Genomic DNA, 23760 nt, shown 5'->3' on the forward strand with positions numbered 1-23760 from the left:
AGATTGTAGTACCTATACTATACAGACAATCTGTAGGTTACCCACCTTCACAGCTCTTTTTATCAGCTGTCAACTCATAGCCAGGCTCACAGGTGCATTTGTAACTGCCCAGTGTGTTCTCACAGTGCTGCTCACACCCACCATTGTCTGGCAGAGAACATTCATCCATCTCTGTCAGGAGAAAACCAGAACAAGTCAGTTTCCTGACCACTCAAGCCGCCTCATATTTCTCATGCAGCACTTCTGGAGAGAAGGACCAGAGCACTAGCTGATAAGCCAAGCCCATGGAGCTGCTGCAAACCTCACAAGAGCTAAAGCACTCCTAGCACCAAAATCATAAGGGACTAAGAGTACTGTTACAATTCAAGAGTGCTTTTTCTGGACAGGAGCAGGAAAACATGATCTCCTGTAATGATTTTACTGCTTTTTGTTCTCATTTGCCCCTGTTTTGTCTTTTAAATTTCTCACTCTCTTGAGTAACTTGACTTACCATGAACCAGCCCCTCATGGTGCCCACAGTAATGGAGCTGTAGAATGCCATACCCCACTGAGTGGGGTGCAGTGAAGAAGCTGTGAGAATACACAAGTAATCCTTCTTTTTCACAGATGCATGAAGACTTACTACCCTAGACTTTGAATGCAGGCTCTTCCAATTACATCTCAACAGCCTGAACTGACAATAAAAAATGTACTGGCTTCTCACCCTGACCCTGTGCAAATGGATGGTTTTATTAACATGGTTGTGGTGGACTGGCCTCAGCTAGCAGCCAAACTCCCACCCAGTTGCTTGTTCACTCTCTATCCCCACCCTTCAGTGAAATGGGGGAGAATACAAGAAGAAAAAGAACAAGAAAGTGCTTGAGTTGAGACAGCATTTTTACCTGTTGTAGCTAAAACAGACTCAATTTTAGGGAGTTTAACTCAATTTATTGCCAATTTAAGTATTTGAGTATTGATTTGGGTATTGGGAAACAAACACTGGGGGAAAAGGAAGGAAGGAAGGAAGGAAGGAAGGAAGGAAGGAAGGAAGGAAGGAAGGAAGGAAGGAAGGAAGGAAGGAAGGAAGGAAGGAAGGAAGGAAGGAAGGAAGGAAGGAAGGAAGGAAGGAAGGAAGGAAGGAAGGAAGGAAGGAAGGAAGGAAGGAAGGAAGGAAGGAAGGAAGGAAGGAAGGAAGGAAGGAAGGAAGGAAGGAAGGAAGGAAGGAAGGAAGGAAGGAAGGAAGGAAGGAAGGAAGGAAGGAAGGAAGGAAGGAAGGAAGGAAGGAAGGAAGGAAGGAAGGAAGGAAGGAAGGAAGGAAGGAAGGAAGGAAGGAAGGAAGGAAGGAAGGAAGGAAGGAAGGAAGGAAGGAAGGAAGGAAGGAAGGAAGGAAGGAAGGAAGGAAGGAAGGAAGGAAGGAAGGAAGGAAGGAAGGAAGGAAGGAAGGAAGGAAGGAAGGAAGGAAGGAAGGAAGGAAGGAAGGAAGGAAGGAAGGAAGGAAGGAAGGAAGGAAGGAAGGAAGGAAGGAAGGAAGGAAGGAAGGAAGGAAGGAAGGAAGGAAGGAAGGAAGGAAGGAAGGAAGGAAGGAAGGAAGGAAGGAAGGAAGGAAGGAAGGAAGGAAGGAAGGAAGGAAGGAAGGAAGGAAGGAAGGAAGGAAGGAAGGAAGGAAGGAAGGAAGGAAGGAAGGAAGGAAGGAAGGAAGGAAGGAAGGAAGGAAGGAAGGAAGGAAGGAAGGAAGGAAGGAAGGAAGGAAGGAAGGAAGGAAGGAAGGAAGGAAGGAAGGAAGGAAGGAAGGAAGGAAGGAAGGAAGGAAGGAAGGAAGGAAGGAAGGAAGGAAGGAAGGAAGGAAGGAAGGAAGGAAGGAAGGAAGGAAGGAAGGAAGGAAGGAAGGAAGGAAGGAAGGAAGGAAGGAAGGAAGGAAGGAAGGAAGGAAGGAAGGAAGGAAGGAAGGAAGGAAGGAAGGAAGGAAGGAAGGAAGGAAGGAAGGAAGGAAGGAAGGAAGGAAGGAAGGAAGGAAGGAAGGAAGGAAGGAAGGAAGGAAGGAAGGAAGGAAGGAAGGAAGGAAGGAAGGAAGGAAGGAAGGAAGGAAGGAAGGAAGGAAGGAAGGAAGGAAGGAAGGAAGGAAGGAAGGAAGGAAGGAAGGAGCCTTTTCCAGGGTCAACAACACTCCAAACTTCTCTCCCCACCTTGTATCACCACAGCTTAAACTCAATCCATTGAGCAAGGCTATGAGCATGCAAAGGCAGGAGGGGATGTGGAGCTACAGCCAGTACATGAGTCTGCCAGTCCTTCCTTCTCACTTTCCCCCGACCCAGGTCCTGGGTCCTCCGCGAGCTGCAGGGAGTATCTACTCTGCTATGAAGCACCTCCACCTTCTGCTCACTAAGGTAATACCTCATACGAAGTGCAACATCTCCTACTAAGAGTAACAACTCTCACTTTGGTGTTACCTCTGCTGTTTGGCACTTTTTGTTCCTTCCTGGTTTATGTTTTCACAGAGGTGCCACCAACATAACTGATAGGTTCTTCTATGTCCTGTGCTGGGTCCACTCTGGAGTCGGCTTGAACCATCTGGCATCTAGCACAAGGTAGCCCTGCCGCCACCCACTGCCAACACCTTGCCACCTACACCCAATATGTTACAGTTACTATTACTGCTATGTTCATCAAATAGAAACAGTCTTGACTAATCATTGTAGGTTCCTTCCAACTGAAATATTCTATTCTCTTCTATTCATAACACTGCCTTCCTGCAAAGCCTTGCCACAGTCAGGAGCCCCACACTGCAACAGTTCTAGACCAAGCAGATTTTATTTTCTGGTCTGTGAATTAACTGAAGAAAGCAGAGTGTTTCTTTGCTGCTCCATGACAGGTTCAATAGCTTCTAACGTGGATGTAAATCACTTGTGTCTGCAACAGTAGTAGTAGTGCATGTTATGCATTTTTTACATAAAAAATACATTCATTTATGACCATCTGTTTCACAAAGAAAGCACTCCAGATTCAGGTATGTAACTTTGTTGCCCTACAAATTTGCAGGAGGAGCTCAGATTCTAGAGAATGACTTGCTGCAGGCCTAAAAGTTTCCATTTAGTACTAATCCCTGGAAGACATCTCTGCTATTCAGCCTGCATTGCTTTCAGCTCCTGAAAGAAGCCAAAACGTCTTTAGGAAGAAGTATTCTGTGTCTTTATGGAACATGAGAAATTTAAACAAGGATGTCTAGGCACTGTGAGCATTGTTCAGGGTCTGAAATTAAACACCACAGTATTTGCCAGTGATCATGCAATTGCCCTTTGTCACAGTCCATTTGGATCTCTCAATCTTTATTCAACTAATTCTTTTCTTTTGTGCATAAGCGCATGGATTAGGAATTACAGGCTATAAATTGTGAAACCTTGTAACTGGAGTAAGTGAATAAGTGAATACACATGATAGACTAGTCCAAGCAAAGGGGTTTGAGCCCTGTTGTGTTTGTTGTATTTCTTAACAGGCTCATGAAATGATGTTTATTCCAGAGAGTACATTGTCCTGTAAATTTGAGAGATCCAAATGTACCATTACACCCTTAACACAAGACAGAAGTTAAAGTACAAATAAATAAAGGACTTATGCAATCCAAATATTGGCATTGCAGCTATTATTTCTGTAAAATTGTCACTGAACCCAAGAGAAACATGAACCTTGCAGCAGCTAGGCAGGCATTTTCCTGAGTGGTTAGATATTTGGTTCTTGCCTCTATTCAGCTCAGCAGGATGCTGGTAAAGGACCATGTCTTGGGTCCAGCTCTTAAGAAAAATCTTAGTCTCATTTACATCTTTCTGAAGAGCATCTCAGGTCAGGAGCACATTTGTCTCCTAAAGCACTCGGAAATTTTCTCTGGAATTCTACTTGCATTCAAATTCACCTTCTTTCCAGAGGTTTCCTTTGGAATACAATTTATTAGCAGAGAGTTGTTTGACCACTCTGTATCCAGTACCAGTACTTTCTTTGAAAATGTGCCCTGGCATGGATAAGTTGAGGTTACTTTCTGTCCAGCAGTGCAACACATGGCATCAGTGCCTGTGCTGGTACTGAACCAGTACTCTTTCATTCTGCCTTAATCAAGGAGGTGGTATTTGTGCCTCAGCATCAAACTTCTCTATACTCCCAAAACCATTTGTATATAAACTTGGTATTGGCAATTGTACAGGAAAGTCTAACAGCTTTTAACTACAAGTAGATACAATGGTAACTGATCACTTTGAGATGACAGTAGATTAAGGGATGAATGGTCACAAACTTTGATCTTGTGAGGTAATAGACCATGTACCTTTAAAGAAATTTGCTGCAAAGCCTGCTTTATTGATGGTTGCATCAGATGCAAACTTCATCCATACTTTATTTGAACTGGATTTGATATCTTCTGGCTTATCATAGCCACAGAAGTGACCAAGCAGTGGGCTATATTCAGTTAGACCGTCTCGGATCTCCAGGTAGTCATAAGAACATGCATCGTGCCATTCAATCTGCAATAGGAAAAGGATATGACTGTAGTTCACTAGTATGAGTGCTCTGAGTTAGGCTAGCTACCCAGTTTCACTTTGGACAGAGATCAGCTTCAAATAAGCATCCCAAACAACTGGTCACAACTACATACTTGCCTCCTTGCTGCCATTGAGCTCTCCTGCAGTGGAAACTGCATTTAAGCCTGGGCACATCTCGGCTCTACTGCTATTTTCATGGCTTCTTTTTGGTGAAGCCCAGTCCATGACTATCTACAAGCTGCTTTTCCATGGGAAGTTGGAAGGAACAGAGCAGAATAACTATAATCAAAAAGGTTAAAGAAATAGCTGTGGGGTCACAGCTAGGAAATGCCCTTTCCAGGACAAGCACAGTACAAGTACACAAGCCACAAGAGTCTATGGCGTTGATGGGATTTATCCAGGTCCTTGCCATTCCTATCTGTGACTTATATATACATCAGTAGCCAGAAACAAATCACTGGACACCTAGCCATAAGTGTAAGAGATTCTATAATCAGTTGGAGAAAAGCTTTTTTGAACTCTTCAAAGCCTGTCTGCCATCTGGGAACATGATGTTTCCTTGGAGTGTCACAAACATCATGCAATCTGCCAAGCCCCTAGTGGCACCTGGATTGTGACCATTCAATTTCATTTGATCAGGCTGAAAATTTAAGGACTCATGAGTCCTTACTTAGCATCCTCTACAATTTTGTGCCCCTTCTAATTCTTTCTCTCTAGAGTAACATCTTTTGAAAACTCGTATTTAAAACTTGGCTTCAAAATGAGCACACTTCTGGTGAGAAGAAATTACGTTGTGAAGGACTCGAAACAGGTGTGTTTCTTTTTTAAAAAATATTATTTACACCACTTTCTTCTTCATTTTAAAGTATCTACAGAGGCAAAATAATATTCACAATATAATATAAAATTACATTTCTCACCTCAAAGGCTTGGAATGTGATTCCTATGTGAAACCCCTCAGAAACAGTGATCTTCCAGATGCACTCTTTGGAAGGTCTGTAGTCATCTGGGTAATTGGGTGATTGGATCTGGCCAGCATCTTTGTGAATTTCTCCACCACAAATAGCTTCATAAAAAACAAGTAGCAAAACCACAAGATTGCAGGTTTTTCATTAGGTAAAGCTGGCTCCATAGTCTTTTTCCTTGTTCAAATCTGTATCAATACTGCTTGTTACACAAAGGCAGCATACAAGTCATGGAAGCTTTTACAAATCTGGCATTTTGTCCCAGTGACAGTCTCCTGTCTTTCTGTGCCAACTGCTGCAGAAGGTGAACTCACTGGGACAGAGAATTTTTATGAATTTTCACGTTTTACACTCCTGGTCACCTTAATAACTGCTTAAAACCTGCTGTGAGCAATAAAGACCACAAAAAAAAAAAAAAACCTTGCCAAAGTTTTGCCAAAAATTTGGCAAAAAAAAAATAAAAACCAGTTGCAAAACTAATCTAGCCACAAGATGGCAACATTAGCAAGCATAAATTCAGCTGTTCACCAGGAGACCACTAGGACGACTGCTATGTATGAAAAATTAAGGTTACTGCTAAATATGAGTAAAATTAAAGACAAGAGCAGAAAGTTTAATGATAATCTAGCTTAATACAAAACTAGCAGAGACCTCGAAGACAACAGCAGTTCAGCATAATTGTCTGCAAGACTAACAAAGGAAAGTAAGACCACAGGCTAAAACTTTGTGTTAATCCATGATGCACAAAATACATGTCTACAGAAGGCATATGTATGCACTGACAGTAAATACAAGAGAGACGATACTGCAATGACACCTGCCAGATATCAACCATCTGCACTCTTGAAGTCTCCTCACAAGACACTGTGTTCAGACATGGGACTCATTATACTGTCCTGGGAATTGCTTACATTGGGTAACATTGCCTTGGTTTTGCCTTGTAAGCTGTTAATGCTTAACTGTGATCTAGTTAAAAGCACTGATTCACTAATGCAATGATAACTTCTTTCCTAGAGAATCAGTACTAAGGCACCACCAAGTAGTTGCACCCAAAATTTAGCTGCAGAGCATAATATAGTTTGAAGTTGAAATTCATATTTTCATATCTACAAGTGGTGCTATATAGAACCTCTGAGTAAACCTTTAGAGAACTGTCTCCCCATAAAACTGTCAGCCAGCAAACAGTATATTCTCTACCACTGCCATAGCTCACACTGAAGTTTAGCTGAGCTCCAAAGTATACTGGAAGAGCATTACTGTAAAATGGAAAGAATATCTGCTGATAGAGCCTCAGAAGACAATAATGATGACAAATTCAGGGCTGCCAGCATTGCTGTAGGGCAAAACCACCAGCATCTTCCCATCTTGAATCTCATGAAAGAAAAGGAACAACTGAACTATGAGGACACTTTCACTACATTAACTGTCATTTAGTATCAAGTAATTTTCCCATCAAGGGGCTACATCCTTCTGTCTCTTTCCTTCCATTTATTGGAAACTTTAGGGCCAAGACCTGGAGGAATCCAAATCCAAAAATCAGTCCTCAGCCACAGAGCTCCCAGCAGTGTTCAGATGTACAAGCATTTACATGCACTCTAAGTAAAGCAGAGCACAGAGAAACAAAGTGCTAAACCATACTTTTGTTTTTTAGTATGTGAGGGAGAAAAGTTCAAAAGAAAAAAAAAGAACTAACAGTAATGCAGAGAGGTTTTGGACAAAAATTGTTAAAAATTAAATATTTAAGCATAATCCCTACTGAAAATAAAAGTTACTATTGTTGCCAAGACACAGAAGTCACAGCAGAACCATTGCCAGAGTTTGCACTGGCGGTCAATAGGGATTAAGGATTTTTGGAAACTTTCCAGTTTCAGCAAATGAATTATGGAGAGAGATGCTGATAATCTTACTACCTGCTGCTCTGTCATGAGGAGGCTGAGTTAAGAATTATACAATGGACTGTCACTGGTTCTGTGCTACAAGCTGGCTTCCACCAGTCATACTCTGTGCTTGCTCTGAGGCTTAGCCATCGATTTCATACCTTTCCAATTGGAAGTTTATTGCAGGAAAAAGTTACATAAAAGCCAGAGTCTTGAAGAGCTAGAAAAACGTGGAGAGTTGAAGGGAACTTTGGCCAGAAGATTCACATTCTGCTTTCATTTGCTCCCCTCAAAAGTTAAGTGAAGCAAGTATAGCTCGTATTTACTAAGCCTCTAGGGATCATTTACTAATCAACAGGAAATACAGAACTTATCAAAAGAAAAGAAAGCTTGCATCGTGGCCTTGGCATGTAAGCAAGGTAATATTTATTTTCTTCCAATACCATTTAACAATATGAAGCACGATGCCATATTAACAACCATGGTGCAGAACAGAGAAGTTGCTTCCCAAAGCATTCCTCACCTTGTCTTTTTTTTTTTTTCTTTTCTTCTAAAGTTGGAGCAGGTATCACTGGGGAATAGCCCACTGTAAGAATTAATCTGACAAGCCCACCAACACAAAAACCCCAAATAAATCAGTCTATTAAAGACATGCTAGTTTGATCACTTCTAATTCCAACAAACTACCATAAAAGGGGTGTTACAAACCACATGGTTCAGGCAACAGCTGCTTCTCAGGAGAGATGTAAAAAACTCCATAATCAGGGAAGCTACTTCTGTCTCTGGGGCAACAACTCTTGTAGAAACCAGATATTTCTCCTGTGAAACAGATTTGTTAGCCCTACACTGTTGTGAAATCCTCACATGCTTTATTTGCACTTCTCCAACAGTCCCATTTTTTCTTCACTTCCCTCTGTTAGCATCATTATTCATGAGTATATTGGACATTTGAGCACTGAGCTTCCAGTGTCATGCTTGTTTCTGTGGCTGCAGAAAGAAGATAATGCAGTGTTGATACCAATACAGTGAAAGTCAATATTGTGGACAACACTGGTACTTCTAAGAAAATGCCTGTTGCCTGGAGAACCATAAACACTTGTAATACATTTTAGAGTCAATACTGTAAAAGAATAAGCATATATGGAGAAGGGATGTTACTCATTTGTTACTGACTTTGGTAGCATTGCTCTGCTGAAGTGGTTTCAGCATTCCATGCCATGCAAGTTTCCAAAGTACCTGACCTGCAGAAGATCTGATATGCTAATTTCTAATCTTCTGTAAGTAAAATACACAAGGGAGAAGCCAAAGAACAATCTTTGCATTTGAGAAAAAACAAAGCAAAACCAAAAAGACTAAAAAAAACCCAACAAAAAAAAAACAACAAAAAAACAACAAAACAACAGAAAACCCACAACAAAATAAGCTCCATTAAGTGATATAAAATGCATGATCCAAACCAGAATTTTGCCTACTAAGTTACTGGAAGAAATCCTGCTATACCCAGAAATACTGCTTGCAGGGGCTGGTTATGTGAAACAGAATGTGGTGTATGAACAGTATAAGTTCCTGCTGTCATCTTGTTGTCCTTCCAAAAAGGTGATGAACTCATTGGAAGATCCATGCCTTGTCTGCTGAAGCAGCCTGCAAAATCTGCCAATTCCCATAAAGACAAGAGTGAGGGCTGTATCTAACCATGTGGTGACACAGAACTCCTGCTGATCCCATAACCCCCTGCATCCTGTTCTGGCTGCTCTGTGCAATGCAATAGACTTCTAGCTAGTGGCTGTACCTTCGTAGACCACAAAGAAGCCTTTGCCCAGGATGTTACTGCTGCTCCGGAACTCGATCCACAGCCTGCTGTCCGTGGAAATTACTGGTTCAGGGATCTTGTCACCACAAAATCTACCTAGAAGGCAGGAAAGAGATAATCAAGATCTCCTGCCTGATGGGCAGTACAGCATAGCAGGCACCTGTGGCTCCAGGAAGCAAAGAAGCTGTGGTTAAAGGAACTGTTCTTGTGTAAAACACCCTTTCCCTCCCACCACTTGTGCTTTTAAATGAGTTTCTGTTCCCATTGCGACACCCCCCACCCCCCAGTTAATTCATATCCTCTTCAATTATTAATTCAATAAATGTGGGAAACCATCCCTTGTCCTAGAGATGTGACATGAGGAAACATCCTTTCCACCTGTTAGACCCTGGAAATTTCTTCAGTATTTTGCACTTAAGAGAAAATTGTCCAGCTCAAATCAAAGGCAAGATGTGGCCATGCTGATGAGAAAACACTATCTTGTCCTCTGCTCTCACCTCTTCCCAGTTAAGCCTCTTCAGTCAACCAGTCTCTTTCAAGAGAGACCAAGAGCCCTTTTGCTCCACAATTCACCCATATCTGAGCTCTCTGGCAGGTACCAGCACCGGTAAATACCCAAATCCTGCCAACAAGAATGAACCCTAAAAAAGAACAGCTGCAGATGTCACAAACAACCTTAACAACCCTGATTTGGTGCTCCTCTACCTGTTTGTCCTGGGTTCAGCTGTAACAATTCCAGCCAGAAGCTCCTCACAGAAACAGAGCAAGAACCAAGTATGCAATGAGAGGACTCAGTGCAAACGTGGCTCTTCACTTCAGCTGACACCAGCAGGGCTATATACAAAATTCAATGTGGCCTTGGCACCCTGTCCCACTGAATTCCCAGTGGGAATTTGATAGGGGCTTGTGAGGTTGAATTCACTCACGACAGCAGTGATAGGGATCCTGGCATTGCATCACCAGACAAAGGGTTACCTCCACTGGGCAAAAAACCTGGTTGATGCCTTACCCGCAAGACACTGCCTTAGTTCCGATTAGCAGGCTGCACTGGTGGTTCCCTACACTGAATAAGGTGTCAGATAGTTCAAAGCTTGTTGGCTGTCAGGTCACAAAGGCTATAACCTTCAAGGATGCAAGAGCTATTCGTCTGTGGCAGGGCACAGATGAGTTGCAAACTTTGGTTCTCTTCAGCAGTTTCACCACCAACTTTTTTCTCTTATGAAGTCACCCATCCAAATATTATCTTGGATCCTAGCTTTACTTGGCTACTCAGTTCTAAGCCCCTATATCTCCGAGCTGCCCAGCACTGCTGGGGCAGCATGACAGCCCTGCAGTGTACCTATAGCATCTCCCATCTCCACTCCCAAAGGGCATACTAACAAAAAACATCAGCACTGCAAAGCACCTTCCTCTAGGGTCACCGCACAACTGCCTCCTCGATTTAGACTTGGAATTTAACAAGGGTGTCAAGGAGAGGAAACACAGATGAGGAATGAGAATGAGCAAACTCCTCAGAGTGTGATAAAAGGCCCATTCATAAAAAGTTATACACCATTTAAAGGCTTGGTTTTCACACACTTCCCTGGGAAAATATGCAGTGCACATGTATTTCTTCTCCCCGCAAGAAGCCTGAGCTTTCACAATTCACGCTAATCCCCTCCCCACCCCCTGCTGAATTGCCGTCTGTTTGACTCTTCTGAGCTAATTTCATGGGCTCAGCCCCTTGCAGGAGCCATGGCCACTCATGCAGTGTCTCCTTCCAGATGGAAACACTTGCAGGTCCACCTGCACTGGGGGACAGGGCGGTGCTTGGCTTCTGAAATACCTTCAAATTACTCAGCAGAAAAAATAAATAATGAGGAGCTAGGTCGCAGCTGCTGGAGCAATGTTACCTGGTGCATGTACAGCAGAAAACAGCAATACATGCTGCCAACCCTGAAACAGGTAGGAAGTGGTAAAACCAGCTTCCAGCTCTGCACTAAAAGTCAGGCCCATGGAAACTTCTGGAAAGCAGCATGGCTTCAACCTTAGCACCTCACCTGGTACCAGGGCTGGGATGTTGAGTGGGGCCAAGGAGAGCACCCAGACCTCCCTAAGCCTACTGACCCCGTGCAGACTAGCCCACTCATGTGCTGCAGCATGGGGCGTATGACCTCTAACACAGCTGGTGATGCTACACAACCTGATCACTTATTTCCTTTCAGGCAGCAAGAGTTGTTTGCAGTGCACCATTTTACATTTGAGGGCAGGAGTAGAATAGGGCCCTTGCACACTTTGACATCCTAGGCATGGTCTAGCAAGTTCCCTGCTAGAAGTACAGAGGCTCAAAGCACAGACTACTTGTATATTTGTAAACACAATACTTGAGAAATAATGGCAGAAGCCTGGGCCAGGAGCTCTATGGCTGCTTCATTCTGACTGCCTGGCAGTTTTACCCTGCTTAGGAAAACCCAATAATAAAACTCCAGAGACCACATTTTCAGTCCCAGCTATGCCCTCTCTGCTTCTCTTCTCAAGCCACAGAAGGAAGGAATAAAGACTCTGCTACCAAAGGGATTGGAGCAGGGATCACTTGATGTGAATACAGCACACTGACAGCCTGGATGAAGACATTAATGGATGGCCAGTACACTGGCTCAATGGAAGTTCTTTCCAGGTAACGAAAAGTTTGTTTCTGTTTGTTTTCCCCACCTACCCCCCTAAACATTGAGAGGAACACACAAAGGGCAATTAAAATGAAGCAACTACTCACCCAGCAATGGAGCCTTCCTCCAGTAGCCATCACGCACCTCCACATAATCATACCAGCAAAGGCGACTTTTAAATAGGTCCATTGATGTGAAGTTTAACATAATCTGAAAAAAGAGAGCGCACACTTCTGTGGGAAGGGAGCTACTTTAAAGGGAAGACCCTACAGATTATGTGCTTGACCTCTGCTACAGTGCTAAGTGAGTATACAGGAAAAGACAGTTGGACAGTTTGCTGATTTTTTAATCAGCTTTCCTGAAAAAGAAATGCTTCTCACAGTAATTTAATGAAACCATGAACGTACATGGCAGTGGACAGCACTTAACTATCCATCTTCTAATTGACAGTCACCGCTCTAAAATTACTAAAAAAGCCCTATCTGTTGCAGTTTAGTTGGTTTTGGTTTTTTTTTTTTCATAAAAATTTGAATCACTGGTTTTGATTAATGTGAACATCATGGACAAACACATAGACCCAAAACACAGATGTTTGGGGTATCTACCCTTATATAAAAGACACTTGTAAGAAATAGCTAATTTTACTGACAAGTTTCCACATTTTGACAATTTCACCCACACCATCATTACTATACAATTGTGTTTGGTGGCTTTACTGAGCAGAGCTTAGCATTAAAATTTTTTCCCTTTGGTCTCCTTCCTCTGTAACATGGAATATAGGCCTCTCTATGGGCTGACGGAGTGTACTTCTGGCATTTTTCCTTGCAAGATTTGATGAATTTATTAACTTACATCCACAGTCTGCTTCATTAGATTAAAATAGGTATTTTCCCCCAAAGCCCTGTCTGGATGTGCAGAGTGCAATCTGGAACTGTGTCGCTTATTTTGTTCACACTTTAGCAGTTTTTTGACTTAGGACAGCAAATGAATACTACAAGCCCAGTTATCTGTCCTAAGCTAATGCCTCAGTGCTATCCTACTACTTTGTACCAAGTGCTGCATTTGATTAAACAGACAAATTGAAGCATTTAATCTTTTAATCTGAACTTGTTTTTTTTGTTTGTTGTTCTTCGTTGAGGTTTTTTTACATCAGTGGTTCAGTATTTGGATACTGGGTCCTATCTAGTACAACTCTTCCGAAGAAGCTGAGAGACAAAAGGGAGAATTTATGGAAACATTTACACTGCAAAACTCCCAGTGCCATAGTCTCAAAACCTGGACAGTTCTTGGCACCTCTGCCCCTGGCAAAGCTCTCCCTGCAGTGAATGGTGGGACCTCATCATTGCATTGGACCAGGCTTGGAGGAGACAGAACTGTGTCCCAGAGCAAGACATCTACTGCAAAATGAGTGAGCTCTGCTCTTCTTTGTTCAAGTCTGAGTCTTAAGTGTGTCTTGAGGGTGGTCCTCAGCAAAGCCACTCTGCTGAGCAGCTCCCAAGGCAGGCTGTGCATTCTTGCAGGCTGGTATGGCATGAAAGGCCTGAAGGGCTGGTGTTAGTGGATTAAGGAAAGATTTCATTTCCACAGGAAGATCAATAAAACAAAAGGAGGTGGGAAGAAAGTGGACAGGGTGGGTGATTGATGCACAGCGGGGCTCAGTGTTTCAAGGCGGGGAGCAGGACTCCCCCAACAGGAACATTATGCTGTGTGACAGGGGCAGGCGACTAATGTCAGTCACAACTCCTCAGGCTGTCTTTGCGCCCCCAGTTTGCTGGCACATTTTATCCAACTCATCTGACAGTCACCTGTGGGTGACACATAATGTCCAGCAGGGTTCAGCCTCAAATAGAGAGCAAGGATCAGAGATCAACATGCAACCTGTGAGGGGGCTCTGTTCCAGCAGTACCTCTTCCATCCTCAGGACCATGTATTCCTTCCTCTGGAAGGACAGCAGTGGTGCTCAGGAGCCTTTCCAGGCTCCAACCCTGCACTCCAGGCATGTTGGAGATCATTGGCAGTTGCTAAAGCATCATCACAGGCAAAACCACATGCAAGGGAACCACAGAGTACACCTTGTGCTGATTTGGCACCTACCTTCTCCCCTGGGGTCACTGAGATCCTCCAGACACAGTGGGAATAGGACGGGTAGCCATTTGGAAAGCCAGGGGCTGAAAAATTCCCTGTTGAGTCCTGCAAAGTCTCTCCACAAGCTGCAGGAGGAGGAAAAAGAAATCAGCAATGAGGAGTGACTTTCTGAAAGACATCAGAGGCTACCAAAATGTTTGCACATGGTTGTGTGCAGGTTGGTGGCTGGTGCTCCAAGGATGTTCATTCATGGTAATGGACAAAGGTCACTGACCAAATGAGACCTTGCCAAAGGGGTGATGTGAAATTTGGCAGAATCCTCTAGATAGATGATGATCAGTGCAAGGACACAGGTGAAACAGCTTTTAAACAGGCGCCCCTCCTCCTTCATCTTCCTTCCACATGCCAGCACTTTCAGATTTCAACCCTACTGAGGAATATCTTATCCATCAATCAAATGCAAAATATCAACCCCACTCCACTGTGCAAACCCAAGACTGCTGCCAGCAAATCTGTTTTCCCTTCATTACAAGCTGCACAATGAAGTTCTCCTTAGTTACCATTGTTAAGTGTCTTTCTGGAGGGCTAAAATATCCTAACAAAAGCAGGGCAAGCCCCACTGCCCTCATGCTTCATCTGTTCAGCACCTACCCTTCTGTCATACTGTGCAGGATAAAATTTGAGCACTGCAGCTTACTCTGCTCTCCACCTTCCTGTTTTTGTGGCCTGCTGCAGTTGATGAAATGTAGATCCCAGAGCAACTTTTGGAAAGCAAGTAATATGCACACATATACGCTCCTTTCGGGAACCACAGCTTCCAACATCTGGGAAAACTGTGACTACTGTAGTTCCTGCTCTCTGATCCAGAAGGATTGAGCTGGAACAGGGAGTGACCATCTACATCTGCAGAGCAGCTGATGGGCCAGGTGGGAGGATCATAAATATCAAAGCTCCCATTTACTTCAGAGTGCTCACAAGACACATGCAAATGCCTATTGCAAGGACCAGGGACCTTGGCTTATCTGCTTTACAGTTGTTTTTCCAATTTCATAATGAGCTGATCTTACAAAGCTGCCCTTGACCTGCAACTTGGTTTCCTCAGTGACGGTAAGGCAGCTCCCAAAAATCCCTTGTTAAGCAGCAGTGCTTTGAAAGATCCAACAAGGACCTCCACTTCCCATGGAAACTCCAGAGGATATTCCTCTGCCTCATGTTATCACCCCCTCACTAATTTTTCAGCCATAATTACATTTAGATGGGCAGGTTGGAATTTCGAGGTGAAAAGAGACTGGCCCCATTCAAAAAGTTTAATATCTTCAAAAAAGGAAAGAGGGAGTCACCTAGGCCAGAATTTCTTAATTTCCCTGAAGCGGTTTGATCCCCAGCTTGACAGAGCAGACCAGATGAACAATAGATGGGGACACAAAAAAGGGTTTTGCCCAACCAAGCAGCTCATAGGGGTGTTCTGGAAGGTGGAGTCACTCCAAGAACAAGTTGTGCATATTTCAAGGCACAGGTCAGCATGGGATCTGGAAAAGTGATTCCTGTCAGGAAAGCCAAAGGTATTTTAAACTACTTGAAAAAAACACGACTTAGCAAAATCATCAGGTAAATGCACACACCTGCCCTAGAGGAATGAAGAAAATAAATGAAAGGTCAAAACCTTTACATTGCTCCTTCCTTGTCAAGCAGTTTTGAGGCCTGACAACTCCCCCTACATTATACAACTACAAAGGAGCATTGCACAGCAAGTTTGAGTTTCAGTTCTGCAGAAATAGCTAATATCCTCCCATGTCTCTCAAAATATTTGGCAGGTGATGCCTGTATTCATCAGGTGGGCAGAAAGATGCTTATAAAAAGTGATAACATGCATGAATTAGAGAACAAATATGGCTGCCATTTGCAAAATAAGTATACTTTCTTCCTTTCTACCTCTTGCAATGATGTCTTGCCTTATTATCTTCATCAAAATCTGTTAGGATAATTCCAGCTCCCAGGACACTCCTAGGATCCTCAACTAGGAAATGCATGATACCCATTTAACAGTTAGACATCTCAAAGAAGCTCAGTCCCAGCCATACTTATGCTGAGGACAGCAAGCCATTCTTCAGCTGATCCTCTGGCATCACCACTTGTCAATGCCTGGTCTGGGGTGGCCATCACCTTAGGATGTTTCTAGGAATGCCATCATCTGACAAGGTGTCTCAGTAAAGAGGGGATTCCCATAACTCACCAAGATACATAAAGAATCTTCTTCTCTGCTCAAAAATCTATTTGAAAGAGAAAGTTTGTTTAGTAGACTCTAAATCACTGGGATCATATACTACATGACCATAATCACACAGGACAAAGAGGACTACCGCCCTAAGCTGAACCACAACGAAGGTTTCCAACAGCCCAGACTTAATTCTCCCAAGCATAGTTACACAATTCCCGGCAAGACTGTGTAACTATGGAACAGGTACTAATGTATCTACTACTGAACACTACTCTGCAAAACACTCTTTGAGCAGATCTAGTTAACTATCGGAATCTTGCAGAGGAAACTCTCCAGACAGGCTGTGAGAGGCTGGCCTTTCAGCACAGAGGAGAGAAACTGCTTGCACATGCAGGGAGAAGCATGATAATAATGAGCAATGCATATCTGTGTGTAAAGCATAATCTCTTGCAGAGCTCAGCAAAAAGCAGTACAACTGTACTCCAGTTAGTGGCAAAGAAGCCAATAGATCCAACCAACAACACTAATGCTTGGTACTTCTGGGATCCAAGAAACTGAGCCGAGGTGCTTTTTGCCCATGGTAAAGAGGCTGTTGCACATATAAGCAGTTAAAAAAGTGCAGAGTTGAAAAGCAAAGCAGGAGAGGTGAATGCTTCAAAAGTCATTTGTAAATGAAGTAGTTGTGTGACAGGCACTTACTGCTTATCAGCTGTTTACTGGTACACTAAATCTTTTTGAAAATGTACAGAGAATTGGAATAAATGGTATAAAGGAGGACCATTCTCAATTTATGGTTTAACCGTTCCTGCAGCGTTAGGCTTGTTTTCTTTAGCTCAGCACAAAAGAGCAGGACATGGTGTTTTCAAGTCTTTTGTAGTGACTATACTCACCAAATCCTCAACCATTTAACCATACCAAATCTAGCATTTACTACTATGTAGCAGAATGCACCTCGCCTTCCAGAAATTTTTTTGACAAATTTCATTTGGCTTCACCTGGCTTGACACTAACTTGAACCCAGCAGGTTAACTTTGGGGAGTTAAGAGCAATTTAAACCAGCAGGGTTTTAGAATGGAAAAGCTAAACCAGCCCTAAATGTAGCAGCCACAAGAGCTCCAGTCTAATGAGTTGGAAAGCCCTGTTTCTTACAATAGACACAGCAGTCGTCCTGGCTCATGCCAGTGTATGCTTGTAACTCATCCTCCATCATGTTAGCTCTTTTTTGGGGGGATTTTCTCAGTCATTCTTGGATGGAGACTCTCTTTCTAAAAGGGAAACCATCTGCCATCCAATTTCTGTATCATGTTGTTGCATTTTACCTAAAATTCCTCAGCTTGACTATTGAACAAGATTGTCCTCAACCTAAAGTCTTATTCAATCCTTGCTTGAACATACAACTGCAGTCTTTTGTTTGTGAATGTCTGTGCTTTGCATTTTTCAGAGGAAGAGAACTTTTCAAGCTACAGATTCAAATGGCAGCTGAAGATATTAATGTTATAAAATATACTGCACCCCTTCTCTTCAAATGTAACATGTGCATAAACTTTGATGTAAAACAAAAAACAAAACCAAACCAAACCAATAGGTATGTGAAGCAAATTTGTTTTGTAGGCTTAAAGCGCTAATCATTCTGCTGCCAACTGTGTTCTGAACTGCAATAACATGTGCTAAAGCTTTATGGGAAAAAAAAACAACAGCTAAAAAGTAGAAAAGTTCTATTTTGCAAGTGGAAAACTTGAGACTCAGAAGAGTTCTCGTTTTAAAGAAAGTTGCTTTGTGCTTTTAGTTTGACTTTAACCTCAGGCCAAAGTGGCTTTTCAGCTTTCCTCAAGAAATCTGAGTCTGTAGTTGATGCTTCCAGCTATGAGAATGAAAAGCTTGCTTGCACTAAGTCTGACTCAATCAAAAAAACATGGTACAAAACATCCTTTTTTTTTATTTTGAGTATTCAAACAAACAAATTCCTAAGCTAATCAATGAGATAATTTTCCAAGAACTACATCTTGTTCAACCAAAGCAAATGAGAGAAAATTCTAAGTGGTAAAGAGAAAAACAAAAAGGTAATTAGAACTAGCACACCTAAGAAAGTTATACCATTCACTGTAAGTTAAGCGGAGATCCTTAAACAACACAGATCCTGAAGTAATCAGAATTTATTCTAGACCCTTATGAACCCGTGCTTTCTGCCCTGTAGCTAGATACAGAGAAGCAGCAGATTTGCACAGCAAGTTCACATTGCCTCATGAATGGTTCATAGAGCAGTGCTAGCCAGCTACTCACTTAAGATGTGACTCTATACTGGTAAACTCATCTCTCCCTCCTCATCTTCTCCCTCTCTCTCCAATATGCTTATTCCAAGAGGATTAATCACTTATGATTATATTAAGTTCATAACCAGTCAAAGCCACTCTCAACTGGACCAATATGCTGTCCAGACCAACCCATATAGATAAACTCCTGGGCCATGCTTGCAAAAGTCCTTTTTTTTTCCTCCCTGCATTATTATGAGCATTCATGATAATTCTGCAAAATTAGGGCAACTCTCTCATTCTCTGACATGTTGTCATGGATGTTTCATTACCTGCAGAAATTTAGCAGAACTTGTTAAATTTTCTGCTTCTGAGCTTCACATTTCCTATGCTTTCTCCCTTCTCAGCTGCTGAAGTTCATGCCACAGGCACCAGACTGGCTGCCATCTTGGCTTGAAGTTTCTTTCAAGCAAATAACCTTTCTTTATGAATTGTCATATTCAACCTGTCGTTAAGACCAGCAGATAACTTCTCTGAAATTTAGTTTTCTCTATTAACCTCTTCAACTAAAACTGTTGCATAAACTTCCACTGCCTAACATCTCCACTTTAAATGATCCTTCTGTTCTGATGGCTAAATTTAGTCTCCTAATCATATCTGTGACCCCAGCTCTCTCTGACTGTCGTGGTTTAAGCACAGCCAGCAACCCAGAACCATGCAGCTGCTCACTCACTCCCCACCCTTCCCCCCCCCCCCCCCTTCCTGGAGGGATGGAGAAGAGAATCGAAAGAATGTAACTCCCACCGGTTGAGATAAGAACAGTCCAGTAACTAAGGTATAACACAAACCACTACTGTTACCACCAATAATAATAATGATAAAGGAAATAACAAGAGAAGAGATTACAACTGCTCACCACCCACTGACCAATATCCAGCCCGACCCGAGCAGTGATAGCCTTCCAGGTAACTGCCCCCAGTTTATATACTGGGCATGACGTGCTGTGGTATTGAATACCTCTTTGGTTAGTTTGGGTCAGGTGTCCTGCCTCTGCTTCCTTCCGGCTTCCCCTCCTCCCTGGCAGAGCATGAGACTCAGAAAGTCCTTGGTCAGAGTAAACATTACTGAGCAACAATTAAAAACATCGATGTTATCAGCATTGCTCTCCAGCTGAGAGTCAAAACCACAGCACTGCACCAGCTACTAAGAAGGAGAAAAATGACTGCTACTGCTGAACCCACGATCTTTTCAGACCCCACAAAAAGCAGGACCCAGACTGTTAGTCTGGTATGTCACACATATGTAGATGGCTTCTCTATCAAAACTGTTCCCAGTTTATCAACCCTTTGACAGCAGACAGAGTGATACAGCCCTCCCCTGAACAGCTCAGAACACCAGCTGTCACCACCTTGTTGTTTCTCAAATCAGCATTTTGGAACTTTCCTCCATGTTATCTCCCAAGCCTCAGTACAACACACCATAATCACAGGATAAATTTGCCATTTCCTTAAGACCTATCTCTGGGACAACAATTATATAAATAACTCAACAGAAGTGTGATGGTTGCTGTGCAGATAACCAGTATACCACCTATCTCTCTGGTATAGAGAGATATAATATAGCCACTTTGCTACCTCCTAGACCCCACTCTTTCCGTGGTCTTGTACACTGATTTAATTTTCTATGAGCAAAGTCTACATTTGGACCAACCTGAAGCCCTAAACCAAACAGGAATACTAGCAAAGTACTAATAGGAGACACGTTAGGCAACTTCAGTTCTCCCACAGCTCCAGCCTGAAGCATTTGATGGTCTGTATATCCCGAGTCTCTTTCATCAAAGGAATTGTTGAGGTGCTCTTGAATTCCAGTGCCTTACAGATAAACCATGTATCTATAATAAAGTTGCAGCCATCTCCATAAGCCATATTTACCTGGGCATTTGTACAACTTCCTCGCTTGAGCAATGTCTCCCTGACTCAGGCGAATACGCTGACCAATAGTTGGCCGGACCCCGTTATCGTCACGACGGGGAAGGATGGTGTCGAGAAAAACCCCTCTAAAGGAAGAACAGAGACACAGAGCAGTGAAGTAGGGAAAGCGACACTATGTACAGGAAGTTATTCTGGCAGGCCTCCCACATCATCCCCTTGACCATATCCCATGATAACAAGCAAGAGTAATGCAGACTGTGATAACTGCATGTCTTGAGGTGGCCTTATCACTAGAGAAGACAGCTTACAAATTTTTCAGACAAGTCTGCCAAGCCAGTAAATTCCTCTTTTGATATATTAAAATTGCTGCTGCCTCTGAGTATAAAAACATTCTTTGCCATAAATCAGAAAAGGCAATGAAATATTCTTGCAGAAGGTTCATGGCACATCTGGCTCAGCAGAAGCACAGACTGGATGCTTAAGCCAAAGGAGCAGAAGGAAGAGGAGCTTGTTTAGTAGCAGTTGAGGTTGGGCCAGCAGTGACTGGTTGCCACAGACAAGAGAAAAATATCAAGAGTTTTACCTTTGTTCTACACAAGTTTCCAAGCTAATAACTCAACTTGTCTCTGCTTATTTTTCCTCACTACTATTTCTTCCATGTGGTACTCCATACTCAGGAGCTCTTAACTGCACCTTTGATCTTAGTCCAGTAAAGGACTTCAGTTGGGGCCTTACTCCCATCTAAAAGAAAAGTCAGTGCATCCAAGCAAAATCTTGCATGCAAGAGAGACCCCAGGGCAGCCTTGGCTGAAGTGGGAGGAATAGGAAACCAGAATTTCAGGTAGGTAAAGTCCAAGCTCTTGCAGCCAGGCTGTCCAGTCCACAGGAACCATTTCACTGCGCCCCTGAATGCCTAACAGGCTTGGAGGTGCCAAGGCTAACAGTGAGCTCGACAGTTCAGCATCAGCCCAGTGAGGCAGACTTCTCTGAGGGGCAGAAGCAATAATTTTAGTACTACCTAGTCCTGATGAAAGTCTTCAGGTATGGGTTAAGATGAAGTAATTCTGTTCACTGGGATGCTCAGCTGTGTTAGAGCCTTTGGAAGGAGTTTGAGGGGGCTATTTTTTTCATTTGTATAATTTTAAATAAATACTGTAAGTAGACAATTTGGATCACAGCTGTCCAGAGGTGCAGCCAGTATTCTTGAAAATAAAGAATTGTTCTATTAAACATTTTTTTGTAAGGTAAACTTATTTTGTAAATATTCAAACTGAAGAAAGAGAGAAAGGAACTGAATTTGGTTTAGAAACTAGAATCAGCTTTTGCATGGGAAATGCTGTTTTTCTTCAGTGGTAGGAAAATTCCTGATCAGCACCAAAATCACTGCTTACAAGTTCTGAGGTGAGCCCATCAAATTCAGGCTGACATTCCACATGCCAGCTGCATGCGTCAGGCTGAATTTATTTAAGTTTATGCACTGAAAATAAGTCCTCCAATTCCAGAAACACCACTTACAGAGAAACAGGTTGGTAAGTTTTCAAGCCTCCTCAGGAGTTCACAGAAGAACTAGCGTTTGGCAGGGACATACTTCTGTGGCCAGTGAAATGCTTTCTGTAGATCTCCAGGCTCAACCAGGGAAGAATGACAAAGTTTAATAGAGAAACCACCACTTGCACAAGCAAACTTTTGATTCTTTTTCCCATTCCATCCCTCACAACTGCATACTCACAACCCTCAGCCTTCTGAACATAGCATAGAGCTACAGTATTGCTCACACAATACTCCAAATTACGCTTACAACTTGCCAAACACATTTTCTTGCAGAGGGATGTACCCTAGGCTGGGGCTGTCAGATTTCTGTTTTTCCTTTTTCCACCAACTGAATTTTGTACTCCTGTCACATGCATTGCTGAACATGACTCCAAATTAGGAAGTAGTTTAGTTCCTCTCATTTTACAATCAAAGGAACTGAGAATAGGGAAGAGCCTTTCTGGCCTAAACCACACAGGTTCCAGCAGTCCCATGCTGTCCACCCAAACTGCATCTGCTTAACAACACTTATGATGTTAAGTTGCACATTTGGTGAGTGTCTCTAAGAGCACCAATACTTTGGCTCACAAACCAATAAACACCAGGCAGATATCATTAAACAGGGAAGCACAATGACTAACACCCTAACCATTGAATAAGATACCTAACCTATCCTCCCAGAGGTAGGAAAATAACCCAGGAATCTTGGATGCTCCATTGTTCTGCTGTCTAGGCATGGGCAGAACATGCATTACTTGCCCAATGCAGGGGTAAGTCAAGCACAACAACTGACCATTGCTACCAGCTAAGAACAACAGAGTTTGAGAAGAGATACTCTCAAGAATCATTAGCATCTGCTAATCTGCCTGAATGTGTAAAGCTTCATGCAAATGCTATGAAGTTATCAACTGATCTCAATAAATGCTGAACATCCACTGTCCCGTCTTCGGGCACTAGATACTGGCGCTTAAACACCACTCAAGGAGCAGATACCCAAGGCAGATTAAGCACTCAGCTGCAGGCAGCTACATTTTGTTCCAACTCTGTATTTACATTCCCTTGTGCACAAGAGAGGCAGTGTAACTCCAGACAGTGAAACCTGTGGAGGATGTGTATACATCTTGTACAGGATTAGTATGGTGTGTTGCAAATACATCAAGAACATGTCCCTTGACACACAGGCAGTGCTACCTGCATCCTGATATGAACACAAGCTTTGTAGAGGTCATGTTTTGTAACTCCAGGCTATGACTCCATGTCTACTAGCAAGAGACTTAGTGAATTAAGGTAACCCACAATTTGCTTAGGGCTCTGCAGAGGTTTAAATTTTCTTATTGCTAAGCTGCCACTCATGGGTCTTGACAGCTATAAAAGAAATTGTTTAATGAGACAGTAACATTCAATTTAATTTGTTGTCATGTCTGTAAGGAGTGCACCAGGAAAGAAAAGGCTGCAGCCACATTCTGCAAAGCAGACAACTTACTTTCTGACATAGGACAGAAATTCCCATGATAAAAAATTGTTGCTGTTGTCATTACAGTCTCTTGTGGCACACTCCTATTCCTACATTCCTACAGATGCTAATGAGAAATTTGTTTTGCTGTGAACTGAAAATGAGGAGTGACCCAGGATTTGCAGCAGTGTTTGACCATGGCAAACACCATATGACTTGCTGTCAACATTCACAAGAGTTAAAAACATCAAGGTTGTGCTAAGTGCTATGTAAGAGTTGCTTCAAGACAACAAGTCACAGATATGTGTATTTCACTTCCTCTTCCACTCACACCCCACCTCCACTGGTGGGGTGCTGGGGTACCATCTTTTACCTACATGGACTTTCTAGCATCTGCTAATGTATTAACAGCACTACAGCCCTTTCCCTGGGTCATGCAGGGGCTATCTCCCATACCTAGCCACTGATCTTAATGAAATTTGCTGGAACTTATTG

General features: G+C 42.7%; 1 protein-coding gene across 1 annotated transcript in view; it reads right to left on the reverse strand.

Moving 5' to 3' along the window:
• The window catches only part of TLL2 (tolloid like 2), a 94233-nt gene that overhangs the window by 9707 nt on the left and 60766 nt on the right, over nucleotides 1-23760 (reverse strand). The window contains exons 8-14 of the mRNA XM_034061340.1: nucleotides 20283-20407; nucleotides 13894-14009; nucleotides 11907-12009; nucleotides 9134-9250; nucleotides 5423-5568; nucleotides 4289-4484; nucleotides 46-171 (exon numbers count right to left, since the gene is read on the reverse strand). Of these exons, the coding sequence (XP_033917231.1) occupies nucleotides 46-171; nucleotides 4289-4484; nucleotides 5423-5568; nucleotides 9134-9250; nucleotides 11907-12009; nucleotides 13894-14009; nucleotides 20283-20407 (929 nt within the window). The remainder of the gene's footprint in view (nucleotides 1-45; nucleotides 172-4288; nucleotides 4485-5422; nucleotides 5569-9133; nucleotides 9251-11906; nucleotides 12010-13893; nucleotides 14010-20282; nucleotides 20408-23760) is intronic.

The sequence above is a fragment of the Melopsittacus undulatus genome, chromosome 4 (assembly GCF_012275295.1).
Source record: "Melopsittacus undulatus isolate bMelUnd1 chromosome 4, bMelUnd1.mat.Z, whole genome shotgun sequence".
In the NCBI taxonomy this organism is placed as follows: domain Eukaryota; kingdom Metazoa; phylum Chordata; class Aves; order Psittaciformes; family Psittaculidae; genus Melopsittacus; species Melopsittacus undulatus.